This window comes from Mesoplodon mirus, assembly GCF_964341445.2.
Source record: "Mesoplodon mirus genome assembly, chromosome: 4".
Classification (NCBI taxonomy): domain Eukaryota; kingdom Metazoa; phylum Chordata; class Mammalia; order Artiodactyla; family Ziphiidae; genus Mesoplodon; species Mesoplodon mirus.
Genome location: NC_138979.1, coordinates 162,156,584 through 162,177,883, shown reverse-complemented (window position 1 = coordinate 162,177,883; position 21,300 = coordinate 162,156,584). Strand labels below are relative to the sequence as shown.

The window sequence follows — 21,300 nt, the reverse complement described above, 5'->3', positions numbered from 1 at the left end:
AGGACCAGATGGCTTCACAGACGAATTCTATCAAACATTTGGAGAAAAGCTAACACCTATCCTTCTCAAACTCTCCCAAAATATAGCAGAGGGAGGAACACTCCCAAACTCATTCTACGAGGCCACCATCACCATGATGCCAAAACCAGACAAAGATGTCACAAAAAAAGAAAACTACAGGCCGCTAACACTGATGAACATAGATGTAAAAATCCTCAACAAAATACTAGCAAACAGAATCCAACAACACATTAAAAGGATCATACACCATGATCAAGTGGGGTTTATCCCAGGAATGCAAGGATTCTTCAATATACGCAAATCAATCAATGTGATAAACCATATTAACAAACTGAAGGATAAAAACTATATGATTGGGGCTTCCCTGGTGGCGCAGTGGTTGAGAGTCCGCCTGCTGATACAGGGGGCACGGGTTTGTGCCCCGGTCCGGGAAGATCCCACATGCCGCGGAGCGGCTAGGCCCGTGAGCCATGGCCACTGAGCCTGCACGTCCAGTGCCTGTGCTCTGCAACGGGAGAGGCCACAACAATGAGAGGCCTGCGGACCGCAAAAAACAAAACAAAACAAAACTATATGATCATCTCAATAGATGCAGAAAAAGCTTTTGACAAAATTCAACACCGATTTATGATAAAAACCCTCCAGAAAGTAGGCATAGAGGGAACTTACCTCAACATAACAAAGGGCATATATGACAAACCCACAGCCAACATTGTTTTCAATGATGAAAAACTGAAACCATTTCCACTAAGATCAGGAACTAGACAAGGTTGCCCACTCTCACTCAACATAGTTTTGGAAGTTTTAGCCATAGCAATCAGAGAAGAAAAAGAAATAAAAGGAATCCAAATCAGAAAAGAAAAAGTAAAACTGTCACTGTTTGCAGATGACATGATACTATATACATAGAGAATCCTAAAGATGCTACCAGAAAACTACTAGAGCTAATCAGTGAATTTGGTAAAGTAGCAGGATACAAAATTAATGCACAGAAATCTCTTGCATTCCTATACACTAATTATGAAAAATCTGAAAAACAACTTAAGGAAACACTCCCATTTACCACTGCAACAAAAGAATAAAATACCTAGGAATAAACCTACCTAAGGAGGCAAAAGACCTGTATGCAGAAAACTGTAAGACACTGATGAAAGAAATTAAAGATGATACAAACAGAGGGTGAGATATACCGTGTTCTTGGATTGGAAGAATCAACATTATGAAAATGACTACACTACCCAAAGCAATCTACAGATTCATTGCAATCCCTATCAAATTACCAATGGCATTTTTCACAGAACTAGAACAAGACATTTTACAGTTTGTATGGAAACACAAAAGACACCTAAGAGCCAAAACAATCTTGAGAAAGAAAAATGGAGCTGGAGGAATCAGGCTCCCTGACTTGAGACTATATTACAAAGCGACAGTAATCAAGACAGTATGGTACTGGCACAAAAACAGAAATACATATCAATGGGACAGGATAGAAAGCCCAGAGATAAACCCACACACATAGGGTAACCTTATCTTTGACAAAGGAGGCAAGAATATACAATGGAGAAAATACAGCCTCTTCAATAAGTGGTGTTGGGAAAACTGGACGGCTACATGTAAAAGAATGAAATTAGAACACTTCCTAACACAATACACAAAAGTGAACTGAAAATGGATTAAAGACCTAAATGTAAGGCCAGACACTATAAAACTCTTAGAGGAAAACATAGGCAGAACACTATGACATAAATCACAGCAAGATCCTTCTTGACCCACCTCCTAGAGTAACGGAAATAAAAACAAAAATAAACAAATGGGACCTAATGAAACTTAAAAGCCTTTGCACAGCAAAGGAAACCATAAACAAGACAAAAAGACAACCCTCAGAATGGGAGAAGGTATTTGCAAATGAAGCAACAGACAAAGGATTAATCTCCTAAGTATACAAGCAGCTCATGCAGCTCAATATCAAAAAAACAACCAATCCAAAAATGGGCAGTAGACCAAAATAGACATTTCTCCAGAGAAGATATACAGATTGCCAACAAACACATGAAAGGATGCTCAACATCACTAATCATTAGAGAAATGTAAATCAAAACTACAATGAGGTATCACCTCACACCAGTCAGAATGGCCATCATCAAAAAGTCTACAAATAATAAATGTTGGAGAGGGTATCAAGAAAAGGGAACCCTCTTTCACTGTTGGTGGGAATGTAAACTGACACAGCCACTATGGAGAACAGTATGGAGGTTCCTTAAAAAACTAAAAATAGAACTACCATACGACACAGCAATCCCACTACTGGGCATATACCCTGAGAAAACCATAATTCAAAAAGAGTCATGGGGCTTCCCTGGTGGCGCAGTGGTTGAGAGTCTGCCTGCCGATGCAGGGGACACGGGTTTGTGCCCCAGTCTGGGAAGATCCCACGTGCCGCGGAGCGGCTGGGCCCACGAGCCACGGTCGCTGAGCCTGCGCATCTGGAGCCTGTGCTCCGTAACAGGAGAGGCCACAACAGTGAGAGGCCCGCGTACCACAGAAAAAAAAAAAAAGAAGTCATGTACCACAATGTTCATTGCAGCACTATTTACAATAGCCAGGACATGGAAGCAACCTAAGTGTCCATCGACAGATGAATGGATAAAGAAGATGTGGCACATATATACAATGGAATATTACTCAGCCATAAAAAGAAACGAAATTGAGTTATTTGTAGTGAGGTGGATGGACCTAGATTCTGCAGACTCTAAGAAAGAGAAAAACAAATACAGTATGCTAACACATATATATGGAATCTAAAAAAAAAAAAGGTTCTGAAGAACCTAGGGGCAGGACAGGAATAAAGATGCAGATGTAGAGAATGGACTTGAAGACATGGGGAGGGGGAAGGGGAAGCTGGGACGAAGTGAGAGAGTGGCATGGACCCATATACACCACCAAAAGTAAAATATATAGCTAGTGGGAAGCAGCTGCATAGCACAGGGAGATCAGCTTGGTGCTTTGTGAGCACGTAGAGGGGTGGGATAGGGAGGGTGGGAAGGAGATGCAAGAGGGAGGGGATATGTGGATATATGTATAAGTATAGCTGATTCACTTTGTGATACAGCAGAAACTAACACACCATTGTAAAGCAATTATACTCCAATAAAGATGTTAAAAAAACCAAACCAAAACAAAAAAACTGTTAGAAAAACTGTTTTGCTACATATTTTTTAATGACGGTAAAATATATATATGAAATGTACCATTCTAATAATTTCTAAGCATACTGTTCAGTAGCATTTAGTATATTCACACTGTTGCACAACCATTACCACCATCCATGTCCAGAACTTTTTCATCATCCCAAATGGAAACTGTCTACCCATTAAACAATAACTCCACATTCTCTTCCTCCCGCAGCCCCTGGCAACCACCATTCTACTTTCTGTTTCTATAAATTGGATTGTTTTAGGTACCTCTTAGAAGTGGAATCATACAGTATTCATCCTTTTTGTGTTTGGCTTATTTCACTTAACATGTTGTCTTCATCCATGTTGTAACATTCATAATTTCATTCTTATAATGAAGGCTTTCAGACTGAATAATAACCTATTGAATGTATATACCACATTTTATTTATCCATTCATCCAGTGATGAACATTTGGGTTGTTTCTACTTTTTGGCTACTGTCAATAATGCTGCTATGAACATGGGTGTACAAATATCTATTTGAATCTTTGCTTTCAATTCTTTTGGGTATATATCCAGAAGAACTACCATGGATCACATGGTAGTTTTATGTTTAAATTTTTGAGGAACTACCATATCTTTTTCCACAGTGGCTGCACTATTTTACATTCCCACCAGCAATGCACAAGGTTTTCAATTTCTCCACATCCTTCAAACAACAACTTTTTTTTTTTTGATATAGCTATCTTAAGAGCTGTGAAATGGCCAAGAGAAACTTTTGCATATGTTCTCCTGAAGAATGGTGCAGTACTTTTCACAATAGCGTAAAACAGCATAAGAATATGATTGAAATGTTCATCAAGAACAGTTAATTGTATTATATCTGTCAACTGACAAAATGGAATACCATACATATGGAAGTAAGAAAATGAATAGACTCTGGTAGGATAAGACCTGAATGAATCTCAAGAACATAAATGGGTGAAACTTGTAACTTATAAAATACAACATTCCATTTACACAAGGTTCAAAAACATGCAAAACTAGACAATATACTGCTTAGAGATACATATGTCTGTCAAAACTAGTTGAAAAAAACAAAGAATGACAAATGATTAACCAAAAATATATATCAGGATAATGGTTACCTCTGAGGAGAGTGGGAAGAAAAATTTAAAGGTGATGTTCCTTTTCTTAAAGTGGATGGTGGGTATATGGATAGTTGCTGTATTGGTTTTCTTTATATCTTATACATTTTCTATAAATGTTCTTTTGTGGCCATTCAATATTTATTCAAAAAACGTTTTTAACTTTAGAAAACATTTAAACTTAATTAAAAGGCACAGCAGGCAATAAGAATCTGCCCTATGACTCCTGAGACAAGGGCCAACCTGAAATGGAACTACTACTGAATCCAATCACAGGATTAGAATAATATTGAGAATCACTCTGTTTCATCTTTAAGATTCTATTCATTTATTCATACAACAAATATCTAGAGACTGTTCTATGTGTGGAGCATTATTTTTTAGATGCTGTGGGGTACAGCAGTGAGCAAGACAGGTAAAAATTCCTGCCCTTGTGAATGCATCGCTAGCATTGCTGGCCTGGTATCTGAAATCTTACGTAACTAATTAACAGGTTAACTCTTGGGTACCCTTCTAAGGACACATATCCTATCCCAGGGTGAAGAAGGTCAGAAATGGCTCTTGCGATGGCCAAAACAGTCAGGGCTCGTGGGAATTCCCTGCCGGTCCAGTGGTTAGGACTCCGTGCCTCCACTGCAGAGGGCACGGATTCAATCCCTGGTCAGGGAAGTAAGATCCCACCAAAAAAAAAAAAAAAAAAAAAAAAAGTCAGGGCTCTTAACAGAATATCTTATTATCCCAATTCTCCTTCACCTACAGCCATGTGTCTACTTTTTGAAGGAATGGGATTTGCACACCCAAAGCTCTGATTTGCCATTCTAATGAAGAAAATCATCTCAAGGAAAAGAAGTCTTGTTTTCATCTGAGTTCCTTATGCTTCTTATAACTACTTAAGCCTCTCAAATTTTAGAGAAAATAACCCTTTCTTCTCTTCCAGTTACAATCTTTCAGAACATATATGACAGCTGGTTCACTTCGGCATGAGGGGGACATTGCTGGGCATTCCCTGTTCTGGTGTATCGACCGGGAAAGCAGGTTAACACAGCTACTCACTAGGATCCAGGGGTGGCTCTGTACACCAGGCACCTGCATGTTATAAAGCCGTAGAGGGAAGGGGAGTGGAGGTAAAATGAAGAAAATGGAGGTGCTACACTTTCAAGATGGATCTACCTAGTGACCCTATGAAAAGGTCCTATTTCCTGGCCTTTGTTAATATTAGTACAAAAAGACAGGAAGGCATGTTATTCCCTTTTGCTCTTCACCTTTCTAGCCTTATTAGTATCTTTAAATGCAGTCAATTTCAACTTAAAACTTTCCACAAGTGGGGGAGGGGAAAAGGGAAAAGATTTGTGGCTGCATGTTTAAGAAAGAAGCTGAATTCATCACAGTGACAGGAGAGAGTGTTGGCAGAGATCTGGGCTATTTATTCTTTTAGGAAAATCCTATAAAGAATGACACAAGGAAGCCTCTATCTGCAGTCTTGTTCATCACACTGGTGAAGAGTCCGATAACAGATGTATGCGGGAGCATGATTTAATGGCAGGAGCTGGCCCCTGATGTGTATTAATACAGCGGCAAAGCGGAACGCACCTCTCTTCATCACTCATTTCTATAAAAGAGGTGGAATCCGAGATGGCCCGACGTTAGGCAGAGCAAGCCCATTTGTTCTACTGACTGATGGCGCGGGCTCGGGCTGTGTCCTTCACCTCCATGGGGCACTCAGGTTGCGGATAGAAAACAAAAAAAATGTTCAGTGAAGCAGGCCTGAGTCAACAAGTGAGAGGAGCTGGGCTCAGTAGGGGAAATGCTGAACACTCAAGTCTTGTTTAATACCTCCCAGTACATTTCCTGATTTGAATATGGAATAAGGATTATGAACTTCTCAACAGCTCTTCTCTTATAAACAACTAAAAGCTAAAAATAGAGCTAGATATTAAGGGGGAAAAAAAGAACAAAAGGATAAAGAGGGGCAACTGTGTTTTATTGCTTCCAATTCCATAGACTGGATGAGGATCTGGGTTTTGACATGGAGTCATGGTTTGGAACCAATTCTGTCGTATACAAGACCAAACACCTGCAGTGTTTAAGAGGGCAGCTCAAGAGTCATAGGGAAATTGGTCTGATCCTGGCTCTACAATTTACCAACCATATAACCTCAGTGAGTGATTTAACCTCTCTAAGCCTTAATTTTCCCATGTGTAAACTGGGAATAAAAACAGCATCTGCCTTATAAAGTTGTTGCAAAGGTTAAGTGAAATAATTCATGTAAAATGTTCAGCTCAGAGCATGGCCATGTGAAAATCACTAAGAAAAACTTACTACAATCATCAGACCCATGATTAAGAATGTTCAGTACGAACCACTGTCAAGCAACCATTCCAAACAGAAGCTCAAACAGGTCAATTTCAGAGTATGCTGAAACTTACTAAGTAAAGTTAAAGAAATAAGAGTTCCTATCTGTCTGAGGTCTACTCTTTACTCAGGTATCAATTACTCTGATCTATATAATATATAGTATTTCCTGAAGAAAATAAAATAATTTATGATATGCTCAATTCCCTCAGAGTGAATTCACCATCATCAAGAAAATAACCATAGGTATTTCTGATAGGTCCTACAAGCAGATACGCCCTTTTTAACCAGAGCAATTCACCCCAAAATGTATTAAAATACACAAAGTATTATTTCCTATGATTAATAATTACATTTAATTATCTTCTCTTAACTTCAAAGAAAAATACCTATAGACATCCAGTATTCTTGCTGATATAAATACATAATTATCCCCCCTTTTTCATTTAAGGATAACATACCTGTATGTATGTAAATGTGCAGCTCAGTGAATCTTTACATGTGTATACACTCATGTAATCCCCACCAAGTTCTTGATATAAAGCATTTCCAGCATCCCAGAAGACTTTTTTTCCCCCCCCCCAGAAGACTTTTTTATGTCCTCCTCTGGTCACTACCTCCCACTGAAGATAACCATTATTTTGGTTTCTAGGAACCAGTTTTGCCTAGAAAACCTTAAGTTTTAACTTGAAAACTTAATTAGAAATTTCTTGAATGGTAAAATATTAGCACTCTACAAGACATTAAAACAGTGATAATGTATTGTGCTGTATACCAAACATGAAAGTAAATAAATCCATATGGCTCCTTCGCTATTGACTAAACTGCCACCCTACCAGGATTTTCATTACCACACACCTAATTTCCTGTCTGTGTTAGAGCAAAAGTACAGATGACTAAAAGACTGTTGATAGTGGAATATAGGGATTCAAACTCAAGAAAGCTGTAAGACACAGTGAAAAAGCACAGACTTCAGGGTCAGAGATGAAAAGGTATATAAAACATATAATTTAGTGCCTGACACACAGTAGGTGGTCAATAAAGGATAACTACATATATAATTACCGGCACTTGGGCTGGACAGAGATGCTGTAGCCACAGGTTTCCGTTTCCTCTTGATGTCACGTGAACACGGTGGTCCCAGGTGTATGTTTGCCTGTCTGCATATATGAGAAAGAAAAAATATTGTTTTAACTTTGTAATTCTTATTGTAAGAGAATATGTTCAGCCCAGATGAAACCCCTGACCCATTATAGACATATACTAACAAAATGGGCACCATCCTTTGCCATCAAGTGTCAGTACAAGATTATTCAGAATTAATCATAACTTATTCTTTATATACTATATATACCCACTGTAAACTTCTTATTTGAATTCAGAACAGCAGACATTCATGATTAATTTCAATAAATATGTTTCATTACATGCTCTTTTTTGTACAATTCTTTTTCATAAAAACTATAACCGAAATTGTTCTAAACTCACTAATGAAATACCTATTCCCAACTGGTAATATATTGAAAAGTTTAACGCTACATGAACACAGATATTTGCATAGAATTTTAATAGGAAGTTTAACCCTTCTATCACTATAAATCTGGATTTTTAATAGTGTCTATGTCACAAAATAAGTAAGTTTAGTTTCTGTGATTTTTAAAAACATTATGTGGGGCTTCCCTGGTGGCGCAGTGGTTGAGAGCCCGCCTGCTGATGCAGGGAACACGGGTTCGTGCCCCGGTCCAGGAAGATCCCACATGCCGCGGAGCGGCTGGGCCCGTGAGCCATGGCCGCTGAGCCTACGCATCCAGGGCCTGTGCTCTGCAACGGGAGAGGCCACAACAGTGAGAGGCCCGCGTACCAGAAAAAAAAAAAAAAAAAAAAAAAAAACATTATGTGGCAAAAATATGTTCCCTCGAATATTCAGCTTATTTAAAAAAAAAAAAAAGGGGGGGACTTCCCTGGCGGTCCAGTGGTTAAGACTCTGCTTCCACTGCAGGGGGTGTGCGTTTGATCCCTGGTCAGGGAACTAAGATCTCACATGCCACGCGTCGCGGCCAGAAAAAAAAAAAAAGAGCGAGAGCTTCAAAGCTAGAAAAGCAAAAGATTCTCTGAAAGGCAATGGATTTAACAATGAAATAGCTGGTAAGCTATTTTTTTTTTAATTTTAATTTTTATATTGGAGTATAGTTGATTTACAATAGTTAGTTTCAGGTGTACAGCAAAGTGATTCAGTTAAACATATACATATATCCATTCTTTTTCAGATTCTTTTCCTATACAGGTTATTACAGAATACTGAGTAGAGTTCCCTGTGCTATACAGTAGGTCCCTGTTGATTATCTATTTTATATATAATAGTGTATATATGTTAATCCCAAACTCCTAATTTATCCCTCCCACAACCTTTCCCATTTGGTAACAATAAATTTGCTTTCTACATGTTTCTGTTTTGTAAATAAGTTCATTTGTATAGCTTTTTAGCTTCCACATAAAAGTGATATCATATGGTATTTGTCTTTGACTTACTTCACTTAGTATGATAATCTCTAGGTCCATCCATGTTGCTGTAAACGGCATTATTTCATTCCTTTTTATGGCTGAGTAATATTCCACTGTATATACGTACCCCATCTTCCTTATCCATTCTTCTGTCAATGGACATTTAGGTTGCTTCTATGTCTTGGCTATTGTAAATAGTGCTGCAATGAATATTGGGGTGCATATATCTTTTTTTTTAACATCTTTATTGGAGTATAATTGCTCCACAATGGTGTGTTAGTTTCTGCTTTATAACGAAGTGAATCAGCTATACATATACATACATCCTCGTATCTCCTCCCTCTTGAGTCTCCCTCCTACCCTCCCTATCCCACCCTCTAGGTGGTCACAAAGCACCGAGCTGATCTCCCTGTGCTATGTGGATGCTTCCCACCAGCTATCCAGCTATCCACTTTACAGTTGGTAATGTATATATGTCCATGCCACCTCTCACTTTATCCCAGCTTACCCTTCCCCCTCGCCATGTCCTCAAGTCCATTCTCTATGTCTGCGTCTTTATTCCTGTCCTGCCCCTAGGTTCTTCAGAACTTTTTTTTTTTTTAGATTCCATATATATGTGTTAGCATATGGTATTTGTTTTTCTCTTTCTGACTTACTTTACTCTGTATGACAGACTCATTTTCTCTGGATATATGCCCAGGAGTGGACTGCTGGATCATATGGTAATTCTATTTTTAGTTTTCTGAGGAACCTCCACACTGTTTTCTACAGTGGATGCACTACCTTACATTCCCGCCAACAATGCAGGAGGGTTCCCTTTTCTCCACACCCTCTCCAGCATTTCTTATTTGCAGACTTTTTAATAATGGCCATTCTGATTGGTGTGAGGTGGTACCTCATTGTAGTTTTGATTTGCATTTCTCTAATGATTAGTGATGTTGAGCATCTTTTCATGTGCTTTGTGGCCATCTGTATGTCTTCTTTGGAGAAATGTCTTTTTAGATCTTCTGCCCACTTTTTGACTGGGTTGTTTATTTTTTTTGACATTGAGCTGCATGAGCTGTTCGTATATTTTGGAGATTGATCCCTTGTCAGTCGATTCGTTTGCAAATATTTTCTCCCATTCTATGGGTTGTCTTTTTGTTTTGTTTTTGGTTTCCTTTGTTGTGCAAAAGCTTTTAAGTTTAATCAGGTCCCATTTGTTTATTTTTGTTTTTATTTTCATTACTCTAGGAGGTGGATCCAAAAAGATATTGCTGCGATTTATGTCAAAGAGTTTTCTACCTATGTTTTCCTCTAAGAATTTTATAGTATCTGGTCTTACACTTAGATCTTTAATCCACTTTGAGTTTATTTTTGTGTATGGTGTTAGAGAATGTTCTAATTTCATTCTTTTACAAGTAGCTGTCCAGTGTTCCCAGCACCACTTATGGAAGAGACTGTCTTTTCTCCATTGTATATTCTTGCCTCCTTTTGTCATAGATTAATTGACCACAGACACATGGATTTATCCCTGGAGTTTCTATCCTGTTCCATTGATCTGTATTTCTGTTTTTGTGCCAGTACCAATACTGTTTTGATGACTGTAGCTTTGTAGCACAGTCTGAAGTCAGGGAGCCTGATTCCTCCAGCTCTGTTTTTCTTTCTCAAGATTGCTTTGGCTATTCGGGGTCTTTTGTGTCTCCATACAAATTTTAAGATTTTTTTGTTCTAGTTCTGTGAAAAATGCCATTGGTAATTTGATGCGGATTGTACTGAATCTGCAGATTGCCTTGGGTAGTACAGTCATTTTGACAATATTGATTCTTCCAATCCAAGAATATATTTTTCCATCTGTTTGTCTCGTCTTCGATTTCTTTCATCAGAGTCTTATAGTTTTTGGAGTACTGGTCTTCTGCCTCCTTAGGTAGGTTTACTCCTGGTATTTTATTCTTTTTGATGCAATGGTAAAAGGGATTGTTTACTTTATTTCTCTTTCTGATCTTTTGTTGTTAGTATACAGAAATGAAAGAGATTTCTGTGTATTAATTTTGTATCCTGCAACTTTACAGAATTCACTGATGAGCTCTAGTAGTTTTCTGGTAGCATCTTTAGAATTTTCTATGTATAGTATCATGTCATCTGCAAACAGTGATGGTTTTACTTCTTCTTTTCCAATTTGGATTTCTTTCATTTCTTTTTCTTCTCTGATTGCCATAGCTAGGACGCTGCTTTGCTATTTTAGTTCGCTACTTTCTCCTTCCTCTCAACCTAGATAGATCCTACCCCTGACTAAGGACCAAGCTGAGCCTCACATTTATACAAAGCTTTCCTTGAACATCTTAGGCCTTATCTACCATGAATCATTATTTAACCGGTGTATACATATCTTTTTTCCCTAATGAGGCTAATCTCCTTGAGAACAGGGACCATATTTACATTTCTTTCATAATTTTCCAGTGATCTACCAACTTCTGCACAAGGCATACAGCTGATCCCCACTAAATACCTGTTGAATAAAACTGATACGAATGACTAAAAGTTCTAAAAACAAAATACTCAACTGTATACTTATAGGTGGTTAAAATGGTAAAAAAAAAAATTTTTTTTTGGCCATGTCGCACAGCTTACAGGATCTTAGTTGCCCACCAGGATTGAACCCGGGCCCACAGCAGTGAAAGTGCCTAACCACTGGACTGCCAGGGAATTCCCTAAAATGGTAAATTATATGTTATGATATTTTACCACAATTTTTAAAACATAGCCAGAGTACAAAACATATAAAAAGGACTCTAATAAAATTATATCAGATGAACTCCTAATTCGTAGTCCTACTTGGGGAATCAAGTCTCATGGCTTAATAGTCTTAAAACTGAAACCTCAGTCAAATCTAAGAGAACCTAGTTAGCAAGGCAAAATGGGCAAATTTTCCTATTCAGAGGTCCCCAATCTGGCAACTTCCACAGTTTAAAAGCATATGGAGGGCTTCCCTGGTGGTGCAGTGGTTAGGAATCTGCCTGCCAATGCAGGGGACACGGCTTCGAGCCCTGGTCCGGGAAGATCCCACATGCCGCGGAGCAACTAAGCTCATGTGCCCCACAGCTACTGAAGCCTGCGCGCCTAGAGCCCATGCTCCACAACAAGACAGGCCACCACCAATGAGAAGCCCATGCACCACAACGAAGAGTAGCCCCCACTCGCCGCAACCAGACAAAAGCCTGAGCACAGCAACGAAGACCCAACGCAGCCAAAAATAAATAAATAAATAAATAAATTTTTAAAAAGCATACGGGCCTGTGCACGCACGTGGGTTCTCTCTCTCTCTCTCTCTCACACACACACACACACTCTTTAAAGAGCAAAAGCTTAGAAGTCAATTCAATTTATAAATAAGAAAATATAAGGATTTGACTGAAATCATAAGAAAACTTTTAGAATGTAAAGAACACTACAGCAGGCAGATATTTACAATATAAAGCCTGTGGTTTGGAAAATTCCACCAAATCACCTTATATTGATCATTTACATCTACACGGCAAAAGAGTTAACTATAAGTTAGGTACTCCATGAATAGTTAATTCTGAAACCCCAAAGTGAAATGTAAGTATAAACATGTAAAACAGGGAAACGATCCATTTTTCATATCTTACAGAGTCCTGGGAATAAGTCTAAATCAGCATGCTGATTTAATAATTAGAAACATGGAGGACAGAAGGTCAAAGGTGGACAGGTCTAAATGCAGAGGTGATAATTCCCTTTGAAGCCAAAGACACAGGCAGAAAAGAAAGTGACACTACAAATTTTGTTTCTCCTCAAAACAGAAAAATGTACAGAATAGAACTTCCATCTTTTCCACAAACAAGGTACTTGAGTATAAACTATCTAAGCTCTTTGCTCTAATTCAATCACGCTTCTCCTAAAGACCTTCAGAAAGAGAAACAAGTCAAACAAAGGGTAACAGTTTACAGCCATGCTCTTCTTTACCTTAAGCTCACTAAAGGACTCTCCAAAACTTTTCAGATTAAATGTTAACACCATTTCTTCAAACTAAACTGTTATTAGACAAGACAGTGGTTACCCTTGAGCTGTGGGTAGTGGGGGAAGAGGGACAGTGACTAGAAAAGGCACAGGGAACTTTTGGGATTCTTTCTGCTAATGTTCTGTTTCTGGATCTAGATGCTGGGTTACTTGGATATGGCTTCATGAAAATTCATCAGGTGTATATTTCTTTGTACACTTCTCTGTATGTGTATTATCCTTCAATAAAAAGTTTAATTAAAAAATATTGCTCTTTGGGCTTCCCTGGTGGTGCAGTGGTTAAGAATCTGCCTGCCAATGCAGGGGACACGGGTTTGAGCCCGGGTCTGGGAAGATCCCACATGCTGCGGAGCAGCTAAGCCTGTGCGCCACAACTACTGAGCCTGTGTTCTAGAGCCTGCGAGCCACAACTACTGAGCCCGCATGCCACAACTACTGAAGCCCGCGTGCTAGAGCCTGTGCTCCACAACAAGAGAAGCCACCGCAATGAGAAGCCCACACACCGCAACGAAGAGGAGCCCCGGCTCGCCGCAACCAGAGAAAAGCCCGTGTAGCAACAAAGATCTAACGCAGCCAAAAATAAATAAATAAAATAAAATAAATAAATTTATATATAAAAAAATATTGCTCTTCAAGGTCAATCAATGTTTATAAAATGCTAAGTTTTGACAGATGCAAAATAAGCATAAGAAAAGCACTCAAAAGGGTTTTAAGATAGTAATTCTCAAAGTATCAACTTGAGCTAAATGAAATAAATACTGCCTTTTATTTACACACCATCCATCATTTCACAGCTCTGCATGTTTGATGTATGTCAGTAAGATGGTTGAAGGCACATATTATCACTCCTTTATGGACCTAGTGAGTAATATTTATCTCACATTTTCCAGGAATGACACATTTTGGAGTAAAAAGATGAAGCCATTTATGCAGCAAAATGTTTACATTTTTAACCGCTTTAAATGGAAATAGTTTTTTTAATGCTTATCTATTTTAGTAAAATGAAAATAAGTATTACTTACCTGCTATTCTGCACATAGTTATTCACTGCACTATATTCTGCAATGTCCTTAGAAGGCTGCTGTGGACTCAAAGGCTTAGGTGGCCCTCGCACTACCAGACCCTCTAGGCCTTGCTTCTTGGATCCCCACTCGTCCCAGTCGGTGATGTTAAGGGCTTCAGGGTTAATTGTCCCTACATTAAACGACCCCCCACCCCGACTGCTAAGCCTTCAGCCTGTAACTTCTCTGCAGTAAATGATCTACTTCTACCACCCATTCCCACTCCTAACTGTTACACCTTCAAATTTTGTAAATTCCTCTGGTTATAACTTACGAAAGAACTGAAGGCTTTCCGAAACCAGGTAACACAGTTTATTAAGTCAATAACCTTATTTTGTTGTAAAAGTGTATATTTCTGTGTGGACTATTGCCTTTCTACTCAGGAGGTGTTTTTTTTTTTTTTTTGCTTCTTTCATTGTTCACTGAGTTTTTACTGAGCACTGGGTAGGGTACGGTGGTGAACAAAACAAGACAGTCTCTTCCCTAATGGGCTTGTAGCCTAGTCCCATTTCCAGCTGCACAGTTTTCCTAGTTACAGAATCTGCATAAGAGAGAAACTGAGGCAGAGATAAAGAGAAGTCATGCTCATTCCTAAAATTCAGCTTAGTGCCCCTTCCCTCTTAAAACATTTCTCTTAGGATCATTTCCAGGTTGGAGAGCTATTTCAAAAGAAGTAAAATAACTTCACAACTTAGGGCTGAGTACAGAAGGGATATCTTTTCTCTGTGTCCCTTCCTAGTAAAGGTATGGGGAGGGAGGATGAGACACAGCCAAACTGTTACAGTAGGACAGGTCCAAGTGAACCCTAGTAATGGTAGAGTTTACAGCTTGGGGAAATCTAATTTTCCCTACTTGGGAAAAACCTTACAGCAGGGGTCCCCAACCCCCGGGCCGCGGACAGCTACCAGTCCTAGGCCTGTTAGGAACTGGGCCGCACAGCAGGAGGTGAGTGCCAGGCAAGCGAGTGAAGCTTCATCTGCCGCTCCCCATCGCTCACATTACTGCCTGAACCATCCCCCATCCCCCCACCCCCGTCTGTGGAAACACTGTCTTCCATGAAATCGGTGCCAAAAAGGTTGGGGACCGCTGCCTTAGAGGACAAAGAAGGACGAGAACTCAGAGCGAGCCAGGGGAAAGCCAAGAGGAAGCTGGGTGCTCGGAGCAGGAGGGTTAAAGGAGACAGGAGATGAACCTGCCGTGCTGTGCAGCACATTCAGAACGTTAGGAGAGGCCTGCACAAGAGTGGAGAACACTCTGTGTGGGCTGGAAGGGCCCCTTGTGTTCTTTGCGGACCTGTGCGTGGCGGCAGGCAACTGCTGCAGCTCAGCTTCCTGTGCAAGAGGCAGTTCCAATTTTCTGTTTATCCCCCAAAATTCCATATCTATAAATTGTAGACATAAAGCATTAAGGAAGGGAAGGAAAAATAGATTGAACTATCCCCACCCCCATTTTCACTTAGAAGTATTTAACCACTTGGCTCCCTTTCTGTTTAATGTGTTATTTCTTTAATTCGTGTTGTTTTACTTTTGTATCATGTTACTTTTTTGTAGACCTTTTATATTTTGGTTATTATAAACTACTACATTATTTTCGTTATTAAACTACTTTTTTGTATTCTGAAGAACAAAAAGAAAATTGTGTTCTTTTACTCTGTGTCACTGTCTCACAAGACAGAAACTGAAAAGGGACAACACACAGGCGAGGCATCACAAAGGACAGGAGAAGAGGGTGAGCTTCCCCTTCTCACCAACATACAAACCCCCATCCTTATACGTTGAATGGCAGAAGATTTAACTAGATTTTTAAAAACTCTTTTTAAGAGCAGTACACAGTTGCTTTTGTGTTGAACCATGTACTGTGTGAGGAGGGACAGGACCTTTCAATTATGCAGGGGCAAAAAAGGCTAAGTATTAGTTAAGCTAAAATCTCTACCAAGTTAAAAATTCCTTCTCAATTGAAGTGGCATATGGTTATCAGAATCATGTAAGGAACTTTCACAAAATACACATCTCCCACCATGCTGGGATGGGAGAAGAATCTGTAATGTTTATTTTGAAATTCTTCCTCAGGTAATTCTCATAAGCTTCTACCTACTGTGAAAATTACTGAGCTAAAAAAAAATAGACCAAATTCCCAAAGCCAAGCTAGTCCATAAAACAAATCTAAATATTTAACTTAAAGAATAACAGAATGACTAAATGAATATAAATGTAGATAAAAGTATTGTTCCCCAGTATGCAAGCAATGAACCCAGAGAAAAGACAGACAGCGAAGCTCACTCTTTTTCTGTTTCATCTGATCTGGGCCTCAGTATTCTTTGGGCACTACTTCTTTCACAGCATGAATGCCGGGTCAGTACTTCCCCTAAAAGCATCACATTCAGCAGCATTTCCCGAAAAGAACTCAGGGAGGTGGAGGTGGAATGAACATTAAAAATAATAAATACACTCTTTAAAAATTCTTACTTCAGGAAAAATCACTAAATTCACTTCATAAATGTGAAGGTGAAATGCTGAAGATTAACAATTAATTGAAAGAGTATTCCGTATATCCACACATAAACAAATCTATTTCATTTTTTACTGCAGGTAACTGAAAAGATCAGGTGAGTTGTTAAAACTGCAGTGTTACTTAGGAAACTAGGCAGATCACTATGTCCCTGGGGCAGGAATGTACTTTTAGGGAAAAACAAAAACAAAAACAAAAAACCTTCCTTTCAGAAATACATGCATGTTTAACAGAACCAACGTTGGCAAAAAAAATAACTGAAGTGACTGCTTTAGATTTAGAACAAAGATGTTTAGAGTCACTCCTAAGGAAAGAAAACAATCTTTATCTGCCCATGGCAAGCTAATTTAAGGAATGGTTCACCTTCAAAAATCACTCATTTTAAAAATTCATTGAAAAGTTCAGTTTTTGGTATGAAATAAAAATAAAATTTATTGGGAAACGGTATTTATTTGCTGTACTTTTCCTTAAGCACACACAAATAAGTAACATCAGGAAAAAATTATTGATATTTCTAAGGACCACAGGTCATATACATCATATATTCCAATTATTCTCCTTAATTACTAATCTATTCACCTCAATTATTTTTAACAAAAATGTACGGAGCCCTACACTATGCTGGATGTGGAGAGGTTATATACAAGATGACTGAGCCAAGGGCCCGTCCACCAGGAGCTCACAACATAGTGAGGGAGGCCAATGCATAAAGAAGTAACAGATACAAGACACTGAGCTGTAATCAAGGAACAAGGAAAGTGTGAGGGTAAATTGTGGAAAAAGAGGATTAAATCTAAGGATGTAGAAACCCCTTCCTCACATGTGATTTTTACCTTCAGGGTTAACTGACATTTATTAAACACCCAGTAGGGGAAATGTATTTTCACAAACTTGCACGTATGAGAGGATCCAGGCCTTCTGACACTAGAAGCAGCCAGAGAGAGAAAACGACCTCACAATTAGAGGACACAAAGGAGCTTTATCTAATAGGAAGAGATCCTAGCAATCCCACTAGTGTTTCCACTCAAACCTAACTAACCCTCAGCAGTCTATGACAAACTGCTCACTAGCACATGAAAATTCTCCATAATCTACTTCCCTTGGCTGGGCCAAGGTTAGCATATCATGAAGCTGTTTCATGTCACCCACAGGAGCAGAACAGTTTCACATCAGTTGGAAGGATGGGTATATTACAATAGCAAAACAGAGAGAGAGAAAATGCTTTCATCATTCCACTCTGGCAGTAAGATGCCAGCTGGCTGAGAGCTGCTATAAACAAGACTGTCCAACAGAGGACAAAAGATTCCAGAACTGTGTACTATATAACGGGAATTCCAGTAGGATTGGGCAGCCTTATGGACAACATTAGAGCAGAAACATTTCCTAACACATGACCAAAACCAAGGCACTACAGAGGTGAGCAAGAGCTGCTGTGCATCACAGCATCCCAACAGAGAGAGGACTGATAAAAGGTTCTTTCCCTCAAGCCCTGAGGTAAAACCTGAGGCTGTTTACTATGGCTCCAAAGGTCAAAATAAACAGTATGAATTGAGTCTTCTTTTTGCTCTTTGAAACTCCTTGTCAAGTGGCACAGCCAGCTGGGCACACAACTCTGATATGCAGATCATAACGTTTGTGAACAGATAAAATGAATTACAATGAGTGCAGCCTATCACATTTCAACTCTCTAACGGGCAGGAAGGTCTCTCTCTTTTTCACCCAAGCACTGTCCAAATGCCTCCTCTTACAGTCCACTTGAGGTCATTTTAAGCACCTCAGGAAGCTGTACTACTACTCGTTAGCAAACGACTCTGGAAGCCAACTCAAGGTTTGTAAAACTGCAATTATCCTAAGAACAGGGTAGGGTGGTAACTATATAACAAAAATAATAATTTTAGCTACCAGTATGCTAAATTTTCAAATATATTATTTCATTTTGAGCCCCACTAGCCCCCCAAATATTGATATTTTCATTTTCAAGGTGAGGAAATTGAGGTATGGGGAGGTTAAGTCTTTCACCCAGGTAAAGCCAAGATTCTTACCTGAGTCTGCCTCACACTAATATGAGATTAAGAAGGAATAAATGGAAATGGTGATACATTCCCAAGTCACCACCCAAAATAGAGGAAAGGTCAGGAAAGCTGGAGAAAACTCAAAACTGCCGCAAGATACTCAAAAACTACCACTGGTGACTTGTGCATCACACAGAGATGTAACAATTGATAAGTTCCAGTTATGGTTTTCTAAGACAATAATGGTTAAAAAAAAAAAAACCCAGCTATCCTTCACAATCAATAAATCTCTCATTTTGGGAAAAGCTGCCTACAGCACTAGTTCCTTATTACCATTCCATGACTGTGTCCTTGACAGCAATGCCACCGCCTCTACCAGAACGCCAATCACACCATCTGCTGCTGGAGCAGCAGCTATCCTTAATACCGGAACCAAGCCTTACTACTTTAATAGCAACAGCCCAATACCAGCAACCGAAACAACCAAGCCTAAACAGCTGGTTTACGAATTTCATCTAGGTACCCTGCACACTATCCACACACCCACCCACCAACTCTGCCCATTTGTTAATCACTATGTGCTGGGCACTGTGCTAGACCCTAGCACTCTCTTCCTCACCTGCAGCAGTTCTCCAAAGCTAAGTGAAGCCCAGGGTTCTACCTCCCATATAGAACTGTGCTCAGAACAGCAAAGCACAGAGCTCATACCAATTATGAAATGGGATTTCCTGCTAAGCAAATTACAAAGCACCAGTCATAAAACCATATGCATTTAGGGCGATAGTTCCCAACCCTGGCTGCATGTTAGAGATACCTGGGAGCTTCAAAATACTGCTAATGCCTGGGCCTCATCCCAGGCCGATTAAATCAGCATCTTGGGACCTGGTGGCCCAGCATGGATATATTTTTTAAAGCTTCTCAGGTGATTCAAAAGTACAGCCAGGGATGAAAACCACCAAACTTACTTATTTCTGGAGTGGCATTTCTGAAAACCTCTTAGCCCACAGATCGATTAGGTGGTACAAAGACCACAAAGACTCGCTCTCATTGCACTTGCCATGTGGGCTGTATTAAAATGACACATCAATCAAACCTTCTCTTAAAATCACGGTCCTGTTATTTCTTTGTTTATAGCAATGAAATTCTAAACAAGAGAGTACCTTGAGGTCACTCATCGCCCCCCAGCGGTCCCCAGGCCTCACTCAGAGAACCAGAGCTGTGTGTTAAGGCTCCAGCAGTGAGGAAGGAGGTTGCTGAGGAGCACTCCCTCTCATGCAGCTGAGGGTCTGGAGGAGTGGAACTGGCCATGTCCAGGCAGGAAGCAGCATCAGCTCAGTAACCCGAAAGGAGGAAATCTTCACAGTTCAGGCATGATTATCAAACTCTTTGTGCTTTTACAGGAGAGTAATTATAGGCATGTGAAAAAAGGGAAGCACTCCCCAAGGACCTCTTCCTCACATGCTCCCCAAGAGGCGGTAGAGCCATTACAAATTCCATGATGAAGAGGAAAAACAGCCTGGGAACAGCCAGGAGGCAATACAGCAAATTAATACACCGGCCCTCCTCGGGGAAGGCTGTGATGAAACAGGAAACACTTCTCTCTTCGCAAAATAAAATTATACCACTAATGATAATAGAGTCACCACACACACACACACACACACACACACACACACACACACACACACACACACACACACACACACACACACACACACACACACACATCGTTCTAATAATGGGTATGAAATTCCCAATGCTGCCCAGATGCTTTGAAAGAAATCTTTTCCTACTACAAATAAAATGGAACGAGAAAAAGATAAAATTTCCATTCGAAACAGTTTTTCAGACGGTCATTCACCTGCCTCTTCCCTACCACCAGCACTCTTTAACATTCCTTCCTAGGTGCCAGGCTTTGTTCAACGGTCCACTCTTTACAAAGCCCACCATCCACTTGTGAATCCGATCTCATCAGTCAGCCACACGGGAGCTAGACGGCTTCTTCTCTACTGACTACTCAGCGGGCAGGGACCCTGCTATTAAGAAAAACAGGGAGCCCCGAGGGCTAAGTGAGACCATCATCCACATTTCCTAAAACCTGCATAGGTCACTTGTGCTGACCATTTCCCACAGATCAGGGGCTGCCAAACTATTGATTGTGCACCCTCACCAGGAAAAAATCTGAACAAACCCTCCTTATATATGTAATACACACACATAAAACAAAAACATGTGCTGCTAGACTAATATATGTACAACTTAAAGCAAAAAAAAAAATTTTAAGGATAAGATAATAAGTAACTGTATTTATTTAAAACATATTTAAAAATTAAAAAAAATTTTTCCCTCTACCCCAAAGAACCTTCATGTTTGCAACCTACTTTGTATCCACTGGCCCAGGAATGATGTCAGGCAGGACATCATATGAGCTATAATTGCCCACATTCTCTCATCATGCTTTCAGCAATGGTCTGAAGCAATAAGCAATATTTCCCTAGAGCTGA

General features: G+C 39.6%; 1 protein-coding gene across 1 annotated transcript in view; it reads right to left on the bottom strand.

Annotated features, from left to right (window-relative positions):
• Nucleotides 1–21,300, bottom strand: part of GPATCH2L (G-patch domain containing 2 like) — a 56,898-nt gene that overhangs the window by 3,779 nt on the left and 31,819 nt on the right. The window contains exon 9 of the mRNA XM_082618547.1: nucleotides 7,762–7,856. Within this exon, the coding sequence (XP_082474673.1) occupies nucleotides 7,762–7,856 (95 nt within the window). The remainder of the gene's footprint in view (nucleotides 1–7,761; nucleotides 7,857–21,300) is intronic.